Source organism: Xenia sp. Carnegie-2017, unplaced genomic scaffold (assembly GCF_021976095.1).
Source record: "Xenia sp. Carnegie-2017 unplaced genomic scaffold, XeniaSp_v1 HiC_scaffold_21, whole genome shotgun sequence".
Classification (NCBI taxonomy): Eukaryota; Metazoa; Cnidaria; class Anthozoa; order Malacalcyonacea; family Xeniidae; genus Xenia; species Xenia sp. Carnegie-2017.
In genome coordinates, this window is record NW_025813484.1 from 9,271,837 (window position 1) to 9,287,299 (window position 15,463).

General features: G+C 33.2%; 2 protein-coding genes across 4 annotated transcripts; one reads left to right on the plus strand and one right to left on the minus strand.

Moving 5' to 3' along the window:
- The first annotated feature begins 66 nt into the window (after window positions 1-66).
- LOC124444755 (tRNA (guanine(26)-N(2))-dimethyltransferase-like) lies at window positions 67-4,615 on the plus strand. Its single transcript, XM_046995405.1, is given in 10 exon segments — window positions 67-496; window positions 581-773; window positions 915-1,146; window positions 1,242-1,446; window positions 1,818-1,853; window positions 1,856-2,026; window positions 2,527-2,718; window positions 2,878-3,082; window positions 3,298-3,430; window positions 4,222-4,615. Coding segments are annotated over 9 exon segments (1,587 nt in total). The 5' UTR covers window positions 67-240; the 3' UTR covers window positions 3,395-3,430; window positions 4,222-4,615.
- On the minus strand, window positions 3,588-10,757 carry LOC124444754 (cytoplasmic polyadenylation element-binding protein 4-like). 3 transcript variants are annotated; one of them, XM_046995404.1, is made up of 10 exons: window positions 10,612-10,757; window positions 8,430-9,013; window positions 7,687-7,780; window positions 6,458-6,496; window positions 6,244-6,360; window positions 6,079-6,168; window positions 5,868-5,986; window positions 5,279-5,480; window positions 5,121-5,215; window positions 3,588-4,945 (listed from the first exon to the last, which is right to left on the minus strand). In XM_046995404.1, the coding sequence occupies exons 1-10, from the start codon at window positions 10,637-10,639 to the stop codon at window positions 4,721-4,723; spliced, it is 1,593 nt and encodes a 530-aa protein (XP_046851360.1). In that variant the 5' UTR covers window positions 10,640-10,757; the 3' UTR covers window positions 3,588-4,720. The 3 variants fall into 3 exon arrangements, with proteins under 3 accessions (XP_046851360.1, XP_046851358.1, XP_046851357.1); XM_046995402.1 differs by lacking the exon at window positions 10,612-10,757 and adding an exon at window positions 10,177-10,280; XM_046995401.1 differs by lacking the exon at window positions 10,612-10,757 and having other exon boundaries at window positions 8,430-9,419.
- Between the last annotated feature and the right edge of the window lie 4,706 nt (window positions 10,758-15,463).

A 15,463-nucleotide genomic window follows, 5' to 3' on the forward strand; every position in this document is an offset into this window, starting at 1 on the left:
CTCCCCACCATCGGTAGTTTCCACCAATGTTTCCCACACCTTCATACCGTCACAGAGCGTGTGGGTAAAATTTTAGCCTGTAATATAATTTATTTACAAATATAAATTTTTATATTTAATTATTCCAAGTTATTATTTACATATTCAAATTTGTAAATAACTCCATGTGTTAGCTGGCAAAGTTTTTGTTTGAAAAGTTCTGGTGATTTTCTCGTGTTATTGTTGTATTTTGACTTAGTGATGTCGAAGGAGGCCGAAATATCGACGAGTCATAAAGTTATAGAAGGAAAAGCATTAATAACATTTCCCAACTCGAACGAAGTCTTTTATAATCCTGTTCAAGTTTTTAACAGAGATGTAAGTGTGGCTTGTATTCACGTTTTTAAAGAAGATTTGTTTCCCCAAACGGTAAAATACGAAAAGAAAAAGAAGCAAAAGACGAACAACAATGACAACAAAGATACGGATGTCTCACAAACAGAACAGTCAAGCAATGGTATGTTGACAAATAATTTCCAATTATAATTGACAATCAGTATAATTGGAACCAACTGCAGTAAATTGGGTTTTTTTTCTAAAGAAACTCCAGGTTTTGTGGTTTTTGAAGGCCTTGCAGCATCTGGGTTGCGCTCTATACGTTATGCCCTGGAGATACCTGGCATTGAAAAGGTAATTGCAACTGATATAAGCATTGATGCTGTTAAACTTATGCAGAAGAATATTGAGGAAAATAATGTGTCAGGATTGGTTGAACCACTTCAAATGGATGCTAGGTAAGAACAATGAGATATAAAGTAAAGAAAAAGATGAGGATATGAACCCTTTTTTCTTCCTTCTTAAAACCCTTGAGGGAAATTGCAAATTTTTTTCACTTTATGTCTGTTCGTTGTCATCATGTTTCACACATTTTTCAGTTTAGTCATGTATCAACATCGATATCCTGTCATGTCTCGATTTGATGTCATTGACCTTGATCCGTATGGTTCTCCAGCAGAATTCCTAGATGGTGCTGTCCAATGTATTATTGATGGTGGTCTTCTGGCTGTCACATGCACAGATATGGCAGTACTTTGTGGTAACCACAGTGAGGCTTGTTATGCAAAATATGGAAGTATGTCATTGAAAGGAAAGTTTTGTCATGAAATGGTAAGTTTAGTCAACATTTCTTATTAAGTAATTTTCATGAATTACACCAGAGAACAACTTCAACTTGACATTAAATCATATTTTAAACATTGTAGGCTTTGAGGATTATTTTATCAAGCATTGAGTCACATGCAAACCACTATAAAAGATACATTGTTCCGTTGTTGTCCATCAGTGCAGACTTCTACATACGTGTTTTTGTTCAAGTTTTTACCAGTGCATCAGAAGTGAAGAGATCTGCAAGCAAGAAATCATTAGTTTATCATTGCATTGGATGTGGAAGTTTTTTCTTTCAACCAGGTTTGCTTATTACATACCTCATTTTTTGGCAAGAATATTCATTGGATAATTGCAATTGGAAATTGACTTTTATCTTATGAGGATGGAATTATATGTATTGTTTAATCCACTACACTATTTAAAAATATCAAAACATATATGATCCCTTGGGATTATCTTATTTGCACATGAATATATTTATATTAAAAAAATGATTGTTGGTTGGTTGTTTTACACACTTTGGAGATTTTGTTCTGTAGCCTATTTTGTCATGGAGTTTAAGTCTTACTGGAACATATCAATTTTCAACTAAGGAACACAAATTATCATTTCTTATATAAACATTGCTATATGTTTGAAAAGGTTCACTTGTCATTATCTCTTCATTTTAGTTGGTAAAAGAATTGAAGTTGGTAATTCGAAGAAATATCCCCAGGTGTTGGTCCACCCGTAGGAGAAACATGTGAACATTGTGGAAGAAAATTCCATGTTGGTGGACCAATATGGTCTGAACCTATTCATGATCTTCAGTTTGTCAATAAAGTTTTGGAGAAAGTCAAGATGAATCGTGAGAGCTATAAAACTTCAGAAAGAATAATTGGTTTGTAGAGATGCATTTATTAAATTGATATATGTGAGATACAGACTATCAGTAGCGTAGCCAGCCTGCAGATTTACTCTCGCTTTGTCAATTTGGAAATATTATCACCATTCATTTCTTTAGAGATATATTGTTCTTGCGGGTCAGTAAACACATATTTGCGTAGCGTAAGTAACTAGGCCACTTATGTTGAGCCATGAATGGCCTAATTATAAAACCATCTGTGTGATATCTCTCTATCATTAGCGTGATCTGTTGTATTTGATCATTATCTACTTGTAGATGGATTTTATGTGCATTAATTTAAATGATGCACGAAAACACTCTAACTTACGATAAACACTGTCATTTCCTGGTCTATACTCACCTTTATAATAGAAAATAGTTGTTTGTTTAAAAGACTAGAAACAAGCGTCCATTTCGTACACGTTAATTGTCCATACATGTTATCGTTTCTTGTTTTTATTTTATTCTGTATTCGATATTATTATATTTTACAGGAATGTTGACGTTGATAACTGAAGAACTTCCCCATTCTCCTCTTTATTACACCCTTGATCATCTCAGCTCCATTGTTCATTGTACAACTCCATCAATGATTAAACTGCGTTCAGCAATATTGCGATGTGGATACAAAGTTTCAGGTTCTCATGCCGCTAAACTTGCCATTAAAACAAACGCTCCAAGTAACGGTGAGAACAATCGTAGCTTATAGCTTAACTCTTTTATATTTTTATTTTTTCTCTTCTTTTAGTATCGTCCTCTTTTTCTTATTCAACATTTTACATAATACGATATTTTTACAGATTTGTCCTTTTCCATTACAGTTATCCTCGTGTTTTCTGTTGTAGTTATTTGGGACATTATGCGGACGTGGGTCAAGGATCATCCATCAAAGAAAAATCACGAAAGATCTCCAGGTTTTGATATCTTAAAAATCGCACCTAAAACTGAAGTCAGTTTTGAGTTTCACTTTGAAGCAAACCCTGTCTCAAAGCAACTAAAAATGGTGCGATTTCCAGAAAACCCCGAACCAGAATGGGGTCCTAAGGCCAGGTATTGTTGTTTGTCCATTCTTAGTTGTTTAAATATATTTTCTTATGACATTAACTGGTTACATTAGGGAATAGTGAGGATTACATAAGGATTCTTGTGGACTTTTCTATAGCAACACGAGGGAATAATATGGAATACAAAAGGATTCTTGTTGCATCGTTGTGCCTTCTTATCTTTTATATAGCAACAGATAAACATGGAAATTATTTTTTAAGGGCAAAAAGAAAAGCAGATTCAGATGACTTGGCTAAGAAACGTTTACGAAATCAAGGAAAACGTAAAAAGCGGGAAAGTGACGCAGACCAACGTTAAAATTTTGAAATTCGAATGCAAGAGATTCAAAAAAAGGTTTGTGTACTTTGGAGAATAGTTGTTGGTATTCACACATCGATGAAGAAAGTGTGACCATTGATATTAAGTAAGGATGATGATGGTTATATTGGGATAAAAGGTAAAAGGCAGAAATCCTTGTGTTGACTGGTGAAATTAAATTACTGCATACCTGTTGAGTTTTTAATGAATATATTTTAAATAACCATCAAAATATCTTCAAACAATTTACATTAATTACATCAAAACAAACTATATTAACGATAAATTTCATAAATAAATGGAGTGCTTTCACTTATATCAAACTACAAACTAGTTTACATGTCGCCAATATATATAATCATTACTTACATGGTATATTTAGCAAAAAGACTAAAAAATGGCGGTAACCTTCCTCCTTATATAAATTTTAACAACTCATTTTTTACAGTGGTAATAATGAACATGACAAATAATGTTTGCAATGAATTCAAACATTTAGTGCAAAAAGTATCGCAAATGTTTACAAGCTGATAGATGAAAAAACAATAGAAAAAAAGAATTTATCTCTTATGATATTTTGACATAAAATATGAATTTAGATACATTGAAGTTTATCATGTTGAGAAATGATAGATCTATTAATACGATTATACCATGAAAAATCACGAAAACTTTTTAACTTAACTTTTGATTTCATTTTATCCCCCTCTATGACTATCTGCTCAAAAACCATCATCATCATATTTTTTAAGTTTGAAATTTTACTTTATATAAATGATTTATTGAAAAAATCTTTATAATTCGATTTTTTTTTTCATTTAAAATAGCATCAAGCACTCAAAGCCAGAAAAGTGATTGTTCATTGATTTGAACTAAAATTTTGCCGTCATTATGACGTTATATAGCTACCCAAGTTAAATATCATTTTATGAAATTTTTGAGTACTTTGTCTGCATCTAAAATATATTATTCTTTTTTGAAAATTATGGTAAAATAACTTGATATTTTTTAGTATACAAATTTAAGAATATAACTTTTGAAATTAAAATAACCCAACTATTCCGAAGCTTAAACTTCATGTAAACCAGAATTAACAATAGCAATGGAACACAAACACCGAGACCAGCACATGCGTGGTTGAAATAACGAAGGATAAAATTTAAAGTGATATGATTGTATAGCGATTTGACATGAAAATATAACCACAAATGACGTTGAAAATTATCTTGATCCTCTTCAATTTTAGAAAAAATGAATCGCTATACATAATAATCACTTGCTGGTACTTAGTTTAACATATGGAAATAAAAAAAATTCATGCATTTTTCACCATCTATAGGGCAAACTTCGAGGTCTGTCTGCCCCTTCTTTGACCAGCGGCTTATGATACTCGCGCCCTGGCCTAGAGTGGATCAAGGACCAACAATGCTCACAATAGTACTGTAAACACGTGACATTAGCACAGAAAAATGGTGCGAATTTTCCTCCACAGCAAATTCCATGACATTCATCGCACATTTGATCATCCAAAACATATGGTTTTACTTCAACCTGTGATAAAGAAAACGCTATGTTTTTTCGTTGTTGTGATTGTGACTTTAATTCTTGTGGCGCTAACAATATTCAAATAAATTTAGTTTCTTTCTATATAAGCGTCACTAGCTTACGTATATGTGTAATTTTGAGTGAAAGATTATTTTCTTTCATCATTCATGATAATGCTCACCCTTTTGTCAATGTCTCCATGTTGTAGTTGAACAAAACGAGCGCTGATTGCTGCAATGTAACTCTGTTGATTGGAAAATGCTACACGACCAGCACCTGAATTATATAGATATTTAATGTTTTATCAATTGTTACTTTATATTTCGATAGTAAACTAACCTTTAGGATACTTGAGCTCAGGATCCACATCAATCCCTGAATAACACACACCTCCATAAAGACGATCCATAATCAACGCCAGCTCCACCGCTCGTAATGGACGAGGTACACCACCAACAAATATGGTTTTTCGTGGATCCAATACTTGTGATGCATCCATAACGAAGTCGGCATCGGCTAATGACCAGGGACGTATTTGAACCTGATGAAATGGTGATGGAAATAACACACGTACATAAGTTTTGGGACGTTGTGGTACATCGGGGAGAATGGAAATAACACACGTACATAAGTTTTGGGACGTTGTGGTACATCGGGGAGAATGGAAATAACACACGTACATAAGTTTTGGGACGTTGTGGTACATCGGGGAGAATGGAAATAACACACTTACATAAGTTTTGGGAAGTTGTGGTACATCGGGGAAAATGGAAATAACACACTTACATAAGTTTTGGGACGTTGTGGTACATCGGGGAAAATGGAAATAACACACTTACATAAGTTTTGGGACGTTGTTGTACATCGGGGAAAGAGTTACCAGCATTACAAAGTTGTAAAACAAGAACGATATTACGAACAAACTTACAGGTTTGTCTTTGATTGTTGGACTCGACACACACAAATAGAGTTTACCATCTTGTTCAATGCAAGACTCTATCAAACGTTGCACAGAAATCTCTTCCAAGAACAGTAGAAATGCATAACCTATAAAGGTAATGAAATAATATTTGTAAAACCTTCAGAGCTATTTCACATTATGAATGTATTCAATCAGAAATAGAGATACTCATCTTTACCTTTGGGTGGAAAGTATGATTTACTCTCAGCTTTATGTGGCCAGTCGACAGTGAGATTCCCAAATTTACAGAAACTGGCATGAATTTCAACTACATGAGGAAATAAAATATTACACGAATCTCTATATTAGCAATAATTGTTTTTATATATTTATTATAGTATACCTTCATCTATATCTGGAGGAAGGCCACCAACGAAGACTTTCCTCGAGTATCGTTCTAGTAAATCTTCGGATTTTGGCGATGTATTTAAAGAAGAGCCCAGAGAAGGTACTGTTTGGTCTGCCGTTAAAAAAAGAAAATTAATAAAAAATATCTTTTATTTCATGATCTAGTTTATTTATTCAACATGTGCTCAGTGCTCTAACGAGAGCTCTACCTTGATTGTAAGATTTTCTTTGCAGTTGTGCTCGGAAAGCTGCAAGTTAAAGATTAAAAAGTATTTTACTGGATGGTATTTTGCGGTATGTTTGAAGACATTTAAATATATGTTCGTTGTGGTAACACATTGGTATCTATCCTGAAAAATTCTCGTTAGGAGTATTGTATAAGTCATTCTCACTTTGTTATGGGAGGAAATTTTAGTGTATTTAGTTCATAAAAAAAGACACAGGACGAACAAAAATGAACAGATTGAAATCATGGCGATTGTCATTCGACATATAATGCCAACGAAACAAAATAGAAGACTTTTTACTGTCTCCTATCGAGAAAGTTTTCATTATTCAGCCATTTTTCTTTTTTTCATTCATGCATTCACGTAGATACCTGTGACAATGTGTTCGCACCGTTGTTCTTTATGTTTGCGAACATAGATAAGAAAATTGATTTTTTTATGCAGGTGATAACAGGGAGAAATATAGTTAGGAAAAATTTCGTTTACTTTTTCCATTTTAATTACTTGTGTTTTGTGTAGGCGAGTAAAATTCGTGAAAACAAAATAAAAATCGAAATCAAAGTGAAAGATTCATTTTTGATAAAGAATTCATTTTATGTCTGAAGGGAGGTATGTCTTAAAAGAAAATGTTGCATGCAGTTTAACGAAACTGTTTTATTAAAATTTGGTCGATGTCTACATGAAATGTGTCTTGCCAAATTTTAAAAACGAAAGCTTTGATGACCACGCATTTGAAATTTTTAAATTGAATTTTGTTTAAATATATTTTGGAAAAGTGTAGCAAATTCATATTCTTTACAAAAGGTTTCGAATAGATGTTTTTCATCAGCGTATAGCTATAACGTTTTGATTTTAAGTATTTATTTCGTAACTCATTAATAGTAATTATTTCTTATTTGCATGCATATGAAAACAATACGTCGAAATTAATCTTTTAAATTGTGAACAGAATGCAACTCAGACGAAATATGAAATTAATTTTGCTTCATCGCTCGAAAATAATGAAAAGTTCTTAAGCCAGTATACGATCACAATTCTTTTTTTCACGTTTTTATATTCTGCATGCGGTGAAAGACTTTGAAATTAACTTCCTATAAATTTTGATGTCTTTGATTTCAATTTTCTACGACAACGCAATCACGTTTATAAACGTAGTCTGGTTACTAATTTCATGACCCAACCAAAATCAATTGAATGAAATTCTGACATACCTGTTAAATTATCTGAGCACTCTGTTGATGGAGATTTTATAATGTCAAGTAAACTACTTTCTAGATTTGACAGTTTTGGTTGATTGTTTTTTTCCTGTAAGAAAAATTAAAATAACTTATCAATACATGCAAACTGATACTTAAAACTGATCATAAAACCGAACATGTGTACTGCACGCGTCCTATATATATATGTGTGTCATATCAAGAAATAATCTCTCTCTGATGCTGTTATTTACTTTAAAACATGCAGCTGTTTTTTTCACAGCCGGAAAATTACCATGTGAAATAAGATGCGTCGTCAAACTTCGCTTTTAAAATTTGTCCTCTGCGATGCATGTTTTTCATATAGATTACGAACGTAAAATATTTTTTAACGTTTAAGAAGATAAATATGAGTCTTTATTCATTTTCATCACGATTTATCGGTTGTAAACATTGTTTTTATTAAAGATCATATAGTTTTGCTTTACCTTAATACGTATAAGAGAGAAATAGGTTTTTTTCTTCCTAATAAAATTACTCTTGAATTTTTATTTCAGTCATAAATGCAGGGAATGCGCGAACAATATTTTTTGTCAAAATTCCTTTTTGTGTCTTTTAAATTTAATAGATTTTAAAGTACCAGTTTTTCGTATTCATTTCCTTGATTTTTTTAAGTCCAAATAAAGAACGGGTGAAAAATATGTGATTTTTCTAAAAGTGGCAACAACGGTCAACATCAAAATATATTTAAAACTCACCGTGTAGAGTGAGTTTGATAGTTCCGTTAAATTTCCTGATATACCAAGTATTCCTGAGTCGCCTACAACTGTTCCATCAATGGGTCTCTCAGAGAGACTCATTCCTTGCAGGCCTTGTGTTAGATTTGTTGTCGTACAAACGGATCGCGAATACAGACCGTTCAATGGTGATCGGTGTCCACGAACTTGTCTTGGGGTCAAGGGTGAAAATGGCGACCGACTGTTTCCCATACTATGTCTTTGACCAATTACGCTCGCTTGATTTGTCATTGTCGAGTAACTTGTTGTAGAGTGATATGGCCAAGGTCCAGAAGATCCCGTAAACTGTTGCCAAGGAGAAACTTGATGTCCATTGGAAGTCCCATTCCACGGTGATAGAGGCTTTGAAGGACTGCCTATTGGCAAGAAAGAGTAGCCATTTATGTTTCGTTTGCCTGGATGTGTCGACATCATCGTTGGATAATTTGTGTTTGGAATTCTGCTCTGTTTCGATAAGTGAAAATGATTGGGTTGATTGCCAGTGAAAGACATTGCTATTGTCTGAGATTGTATATCTTCGCTGGTTGGCGTAGTCCACAAACTGCCTGGAGTAAGATTATGAAACATAGAGTTAGTTGATGTACTACTACTTGTGTAGCTTGTCCTTAGTTCGCTTGAAATATTTGGTTTTTTATTGTTGTCTGAAGCGAGTGGAGACTGGAGGCTAAACGAATTTCGAAACTTGTTTTCGTTGAGGAAATCGTCCTCTGTTAAGCACACTTGTTCCGAAATCGTTGTCTTTTCTTGAGAAATGTCGTCTTTCAAAGGTCTTACAAACAAACTGGTGTTGTTCTCAGAGTTTTGAAAGTTAACTGGTGTCAACTCTCTTGCTATTGCATGACTCAACTCATCCATACCGCCGTAAGAATCTCGTGCCTTGTCTTCATGTACAAAACTAAGAAAATAATCGACGTAGCGAGCAGGTGGATGTATTGTGTCCTCTGAGCTTTTTAAGCTTTCGTTCCACGCATGTCAGTTCTCGCTCAGAGGATGTATCTCAACTCAAAACCAATCAGAAGTCACAAGCTGGGCATCGTATATGTGAGTCACAATTGTTAGCGTTCGCGTTGCTTTGTCTCTTGAGCAAGTTTAGTATGCATGAGTTAGCGGTATATCTAATTATGTTTTAAAGTAGACGAGGCAAGTCGCAAAACTTCTGGAAGAACAATCATAAATGTTCCAAATGAGATCATATTTGTAAAGTTTGTTTTAAACAAGAAATTTAAAGAAACATGTTTTGATAAAACGTTGTGTTTCTAAGCCCCAGTGAATTATTCTTTTGTGCCTTTCTACAAATCATTCATGAATTTGTGTTCAACTGTATAAACCATAGATTGAAATGCCTTAAGATCAAATTTACAGGGTCCTGCAATGCTCTATGTTAAATATATTTACATATATGATTTTTTATCGTCGTATTTTGCAATTTTAGCGCATGCTACACAAAACTACCACGGTGACAAATTTATATTTCTTTATAGTCAAATCCTTCCACGAAAACAAACTCTTATGCGAAGTTTGTAAATTGTTTCATAATGATAATGTTTTACGATAATTTCCACGCTCACATAGGTATTACCTGATGTTTAATAATCGAACATGTACATAAATCTTTATTTATATAGTATTAGCTAGCATGAAAGCTTTTATTAAATTATTGTAACGTAAAAAATGGTTTATATGTTAACTTGACTTATTGTAAGCTTACCTTTCGTCATGATTTTAGCAAGCCTTTCTTTTACTTGAATACAGGTATTAAATGTGTTGAAACTTCGAAGTACAAACCTCTTATTCATTGATGAAATACAAATGTTTCAAGGGAGAACACGTGGCTACGAGTATTTTTACATAGCAACCTGCGCTTTAACACAAAAGGCCGCGTTCATGAATGAATGACACGAAGTTTTCTATTGGCTTTGCATTCATGACAGTGTTACAAATGTGGAATATGTACGGTTAACAATGTACAATGATCTTTCATTGAATGTTTTTTATTGTACCTTGTTTTGAAAGGAAGATTTTATATAAATGTAGTTAGGTAGAGTTATATCAATATCGTTCGTTAAAAGTAAACCAATAGTTAATGGGGTTAATTTAAGCAGAATCAATGGCATAACTTACAACCATATTTCGAAGTTCCTACCTTCATTTGGAAAGCATATGAGGTTCATTTTGTACTTGAGATGTTGAATTTTTGTGTAATCTTTCCTTACTTCTTATTCACTCTATAACAGCAGGAAACTCGAGACACCATGTGTTTTGTATATGACAAACAATCTTTGTTATACTAAGAATGATTTAACAATGTCAAATAAATGTATAGTTTTGGCGATTGTAGCACTTTAGAACCCATATATACACTTTAGTTTGTCGCCGTAAAAGTTTATGATGAACGATTTAAAGTAAAAGAAACAGGACAACGTTAAACAATATGATTTCATTCATCATAACAGACTAATTATATTTTTCTCCACTTTATTTATATGTTATTATAAAGAGTTCCTGTTTTTATTTTAGATCGTTTTTGTCTAAAGTTGGAAATTGAACTGCATTACACTGGTGAAGAATTTTCATTATGTGTAGCATAATCATTGTGGTAACCTTAAGTAGAAAATTAGTAACGGTCATTTACCTTGTATACAATAATCACATATACTTTCCAAGGACCCATCAAAGAGGAAATCGATTGTGGCTTATCTAGTTTCTGTAATATTGACACATTAGCATCCAAAAGATTTATTGTCCATTGAAATGAATGTCTTCTGAATATCATGAAATGAAGTTCAGCATAAGTCTTTCTATGCGCACACGTATTCCGTGTGTGATTATTTCTACCATATTCAAACGTACATAGTACACATATGTTATATATTATAGAATGAAACTATCAAATACCTTTTTATTTTATTAAAAGGTTAACACTGAATCGGCGTCCTTTAAAATTTCTTATTGTGTTTGTTCATGTTTATAACAACTCCTAGAACATTGTGTGACTACATTCCTTATGCTGTTTATTGTTTTTTTCCTTTTTAATAAACGAAAGCAAAAATAAAATGAACCACGTCGACACTTAGCTATGCCCACGAACTTCTCATATACATCATGCGCGTCGCTCATTTTTCCTCGTTGCAATTTAAACAAGAATCTCTTTATTTAGTGAATGGTTTGAAACGGGGAGTATCATTAGATGGTTTGTACATGTAAATCGTCTGTTTTGCACATGCTCGAGAGTTCTCACAAACGTCTCCGAGGTATAGATGTAGACAAAAAGGTGGACATAAAGGTAGACATAAAGGTAGACAAAAAGGTGGACATGAAGGTAGACATAAAGGTAGACATAAAAGTAGACTCAAAGTTAAACATTAAGGTAAACATAAAGGTAGACATGAAGATAGACATAAAGGTAGACAGAAAGGTAGACATAAAGGTAGGCATAAAGGTAGACATAAAGATAGACATAAAGGTAGACATGAAGGTAGAACATAAGGTGACATAAAGGTAGACATGAAGATAGACATAAAGGTGGACATAAAGGTGACATAAAGATAGACATAAATGACATAAAGATAGACATAAAGATAGACATAAAGATGAACATAAAGGTAGACATAAAGGTAGACATAAAGATAAACATAAAGATAGACATAAAGGTAGACAAAAGGTGACATGAAGATAGACAAGGTGAGACATAAAGGTGACATGAAGATGACATAAAGATAGACATAAAGGTGAACATAAAGGTGACATAAAGGTGAACATAAAGATAAATAAAGGTAGACATAAAGGTGAACATAAAGATAGACATAAAGATAGACATAAAGGTGACATAAAGAGAGACATAAAGAAACATAAAGATAGACACAAAGATGAACATAAAGGTGAACATAAAGATAGACATAAAGGTAGACAAAGGTAGACATAAAGGTGATCATAAAGGTGACATAAAGGTAAACATAAGATAGAGACAAAGATGACATAAAGATGAACATAAAGATAGACATAAAGGTAAACATAAAGATAGACATAAAGGTAGACAAAAAGGTAGACATGAAGATAGACATAAGGTAGACATAAAGGTAGACATGAAGATAGACATAAAGGTAGACATAAAGGTAGTCATAAAGGTAGTCGTAAAGGTAGACATAAAGGTAAACATAAAGATAGACACAAAGATAGACACAAAGATAAACATAAAGATAGACATAAAGGTAGACATAAAAGTAGACACAAAGGTTGACACAAAGGTAGACATAAAGTAGATCATAAAGGTGATGTAAAGGTGAACATAAAGGTAAACATAAAGATAGACACAAAGATAGACATAAAGGTAGAACATAAAGATAGACATAAAGGTAAACATAAAGGTAGACATAAAGGTAGACATAAAGGTAGACATAAAAGTAGACACAAAGGTTGACACAAAGGTAGACATAAAGGTAGTCATAAAGGTAGACATAAAGGTAAACATAAAGATAGACACAAAGATAGACATAAAGGTAGACATAAAGATAGACATAAATGTAGACATAAAGGTAAACATAAAGGTAGACATAAAGATAGACATAAAGGTAAACATAAAGATAGACACAAAGGTAGACATAAAGGTAGACATAAAGATAGACATAAAGATAGACATAAAAGGTAAGCATAAAGGTAGACATAAAGTTACACCCATTATGTGTTTAGCCTGGTTCACACGAGTGAAATAGAAAAACTAATAACAAAAAATGAAACAATGGCAATCAGCGAAGAATTATGAAATAGTTATTTATGCAAGGGCAAGTATAAGAAAAATAGTAGTACATGATTTAAAAAAAGAACAAAGAAAGATTTAAATAAAAATCCCAATTTCTTTGTCTTCGTAAACCTCTAAGGTAAAAGAAATAAAACTCTTGTCGTTTAAGCTTATGATCAGACACGTGTGAACAAAGCACAAGGTAAGGTCTAAATAATTAACAACAAAGCCTATTAAAGTACCGCTGAATTCAGAGTTGTGAATTAATGCAACAGCAAGTGCAATCGCTGAGAGAGCGAGAAATGGAAGTACACAAGAAGGAGAGAAATAATTGATCATTTCAACATTACTTGAAAACTGACGATAACTTGGACGATAAACCGGTCGAGAGCAAGCCGAAATATTTACCGATATTTATGAGAGACCGCATGTAGGACGACTATTATGTCAAGTTTGGAAGTGATTCTCAATGAAATTCCACTTTACATTGCAAGTTATCAATGCAGAGTCACAACGACGTCCACAAAGAAAGCTATTTCTCTGTGGGTATACCGCACAATATTTAAAAATATGAAAGGCATGCTGTTTATGTTGAAGTTATCACATCGACCAGTTCTTGTAAAACACCGTCATGACTCTATAAAGTGTTTTCAAAGAACAGTTAATTTGCTCCAAATGGTCAGTATTTATAGAAGAATATGAATATAATATTTGAACATCAAGAAACCATGGCCGAGTCAAAGGGAATAAAGACTACTGTAAAATATGCTGTCAAACAAGAAGAAACGTAATCGTTTGTGTACTTGACCATAATATTATATTCTCAACACGTTCCTGAAGGGCAATCTTATGGCTTTGACAAAACTAAAGTAATGGATGCGATACGGCCCCAAAAAAAAGAACGCTCATACAGCAAAAATTTCGAGTTCTTCCAATTTATCAGTTGGTGGATTTCTGCATTTGTGAGAACTATCAGGCAACGATCATGTCCATTCGCTGGAGGAAGGCATTTCTAAAACGTACGCAACTGATGAGAACTCAAATAATTTAGAAAATTGCGGTAAAGTCATTAACGGTATAGAATAGAATCAAATTTCTAAATCTGTTGATAGTTTTGAAGCATTTCTCGATGAGATGATGTGAATATTAGGTTAATTATGCACGTCGTGGAGCTTAACACTTTCAGCCGTTAAGATCAACAATCAAACTTCATAACAACAATAGCAATAAATGAAAATTCAGTCAGGTGCAACAATAATCATTGTTATAAAGACAGAAAATTTTGTACTGTAGGATTAATCTGTTTCGCTTATGCATGCATAACAATGTGTGTAAGAACATAAATTCCACTTATAAATCTGCCTAGACTAAATTTGAACAGAAACAGCAGCAGCAAGGGCAATGGCAAAGATACAAGGGCAAGACCACGTTAACGTTTAAGTTGAGAGAGAATTATTCGGTCACTGGAAGGGAGTCTCAACGTGGATTGAACGTAAATTATTAACTATCAAAGCGGACTTTCTACGAGTTAACGACGTCTACCAGACAAACTAAATGTCAATGGATATACCGGACGAAATCTAAGCATTTGATAAGCATACAGTTTGTATCGAAGCTATGGAATTGAGTGATAGCGTAACGCAACAAACAAGAGCGCCGTGAAGACTATGCAGATTGGTTTCTTTACAACATCTGATTTCCTCAACACAATGTTTAGAGATAATATGGCTGCTTTGTCAAATATGCGGTGATATGTTATAAGTGTCATAAACCATTGAAATGTAGGATATGACTCGTGAAATCGACATTCCTAAAGAATACACCTCAAAATCGGAACGATAGGAAAATTCATTTCCTATGTATATTATATAAAAGCTAAAAGAAGACAAGTTATCTGGCTGCTAAAAGAAGACAAGTTATCGGCTGCCATTGGATTAATAAAGCTTTTATCGACAGCAGCCGCTAAAAGAAATCTGCATTGCTTAGCCGCAAGAAAACGTGCTGCTCTTTACCTTTTTGTAAAGAAGATATAAGTAACTATAGATGTATTGCTAATGTATTACCAAACTAACATTAATATAAATGTATTTCTTTGTACTACTCTTTCACTCTTTATATCAACACTCGACTACGAATATGATTTTTAGTTTGTTCCTTTATCTTTAGTTGAAAGTGTTCTGCTATGATTTTGATTCGAGACCTTCAATGGTCTAATTTTTTTTTGCATTAAATACTTCAAGGTAGGAATGGCACTTTAAAA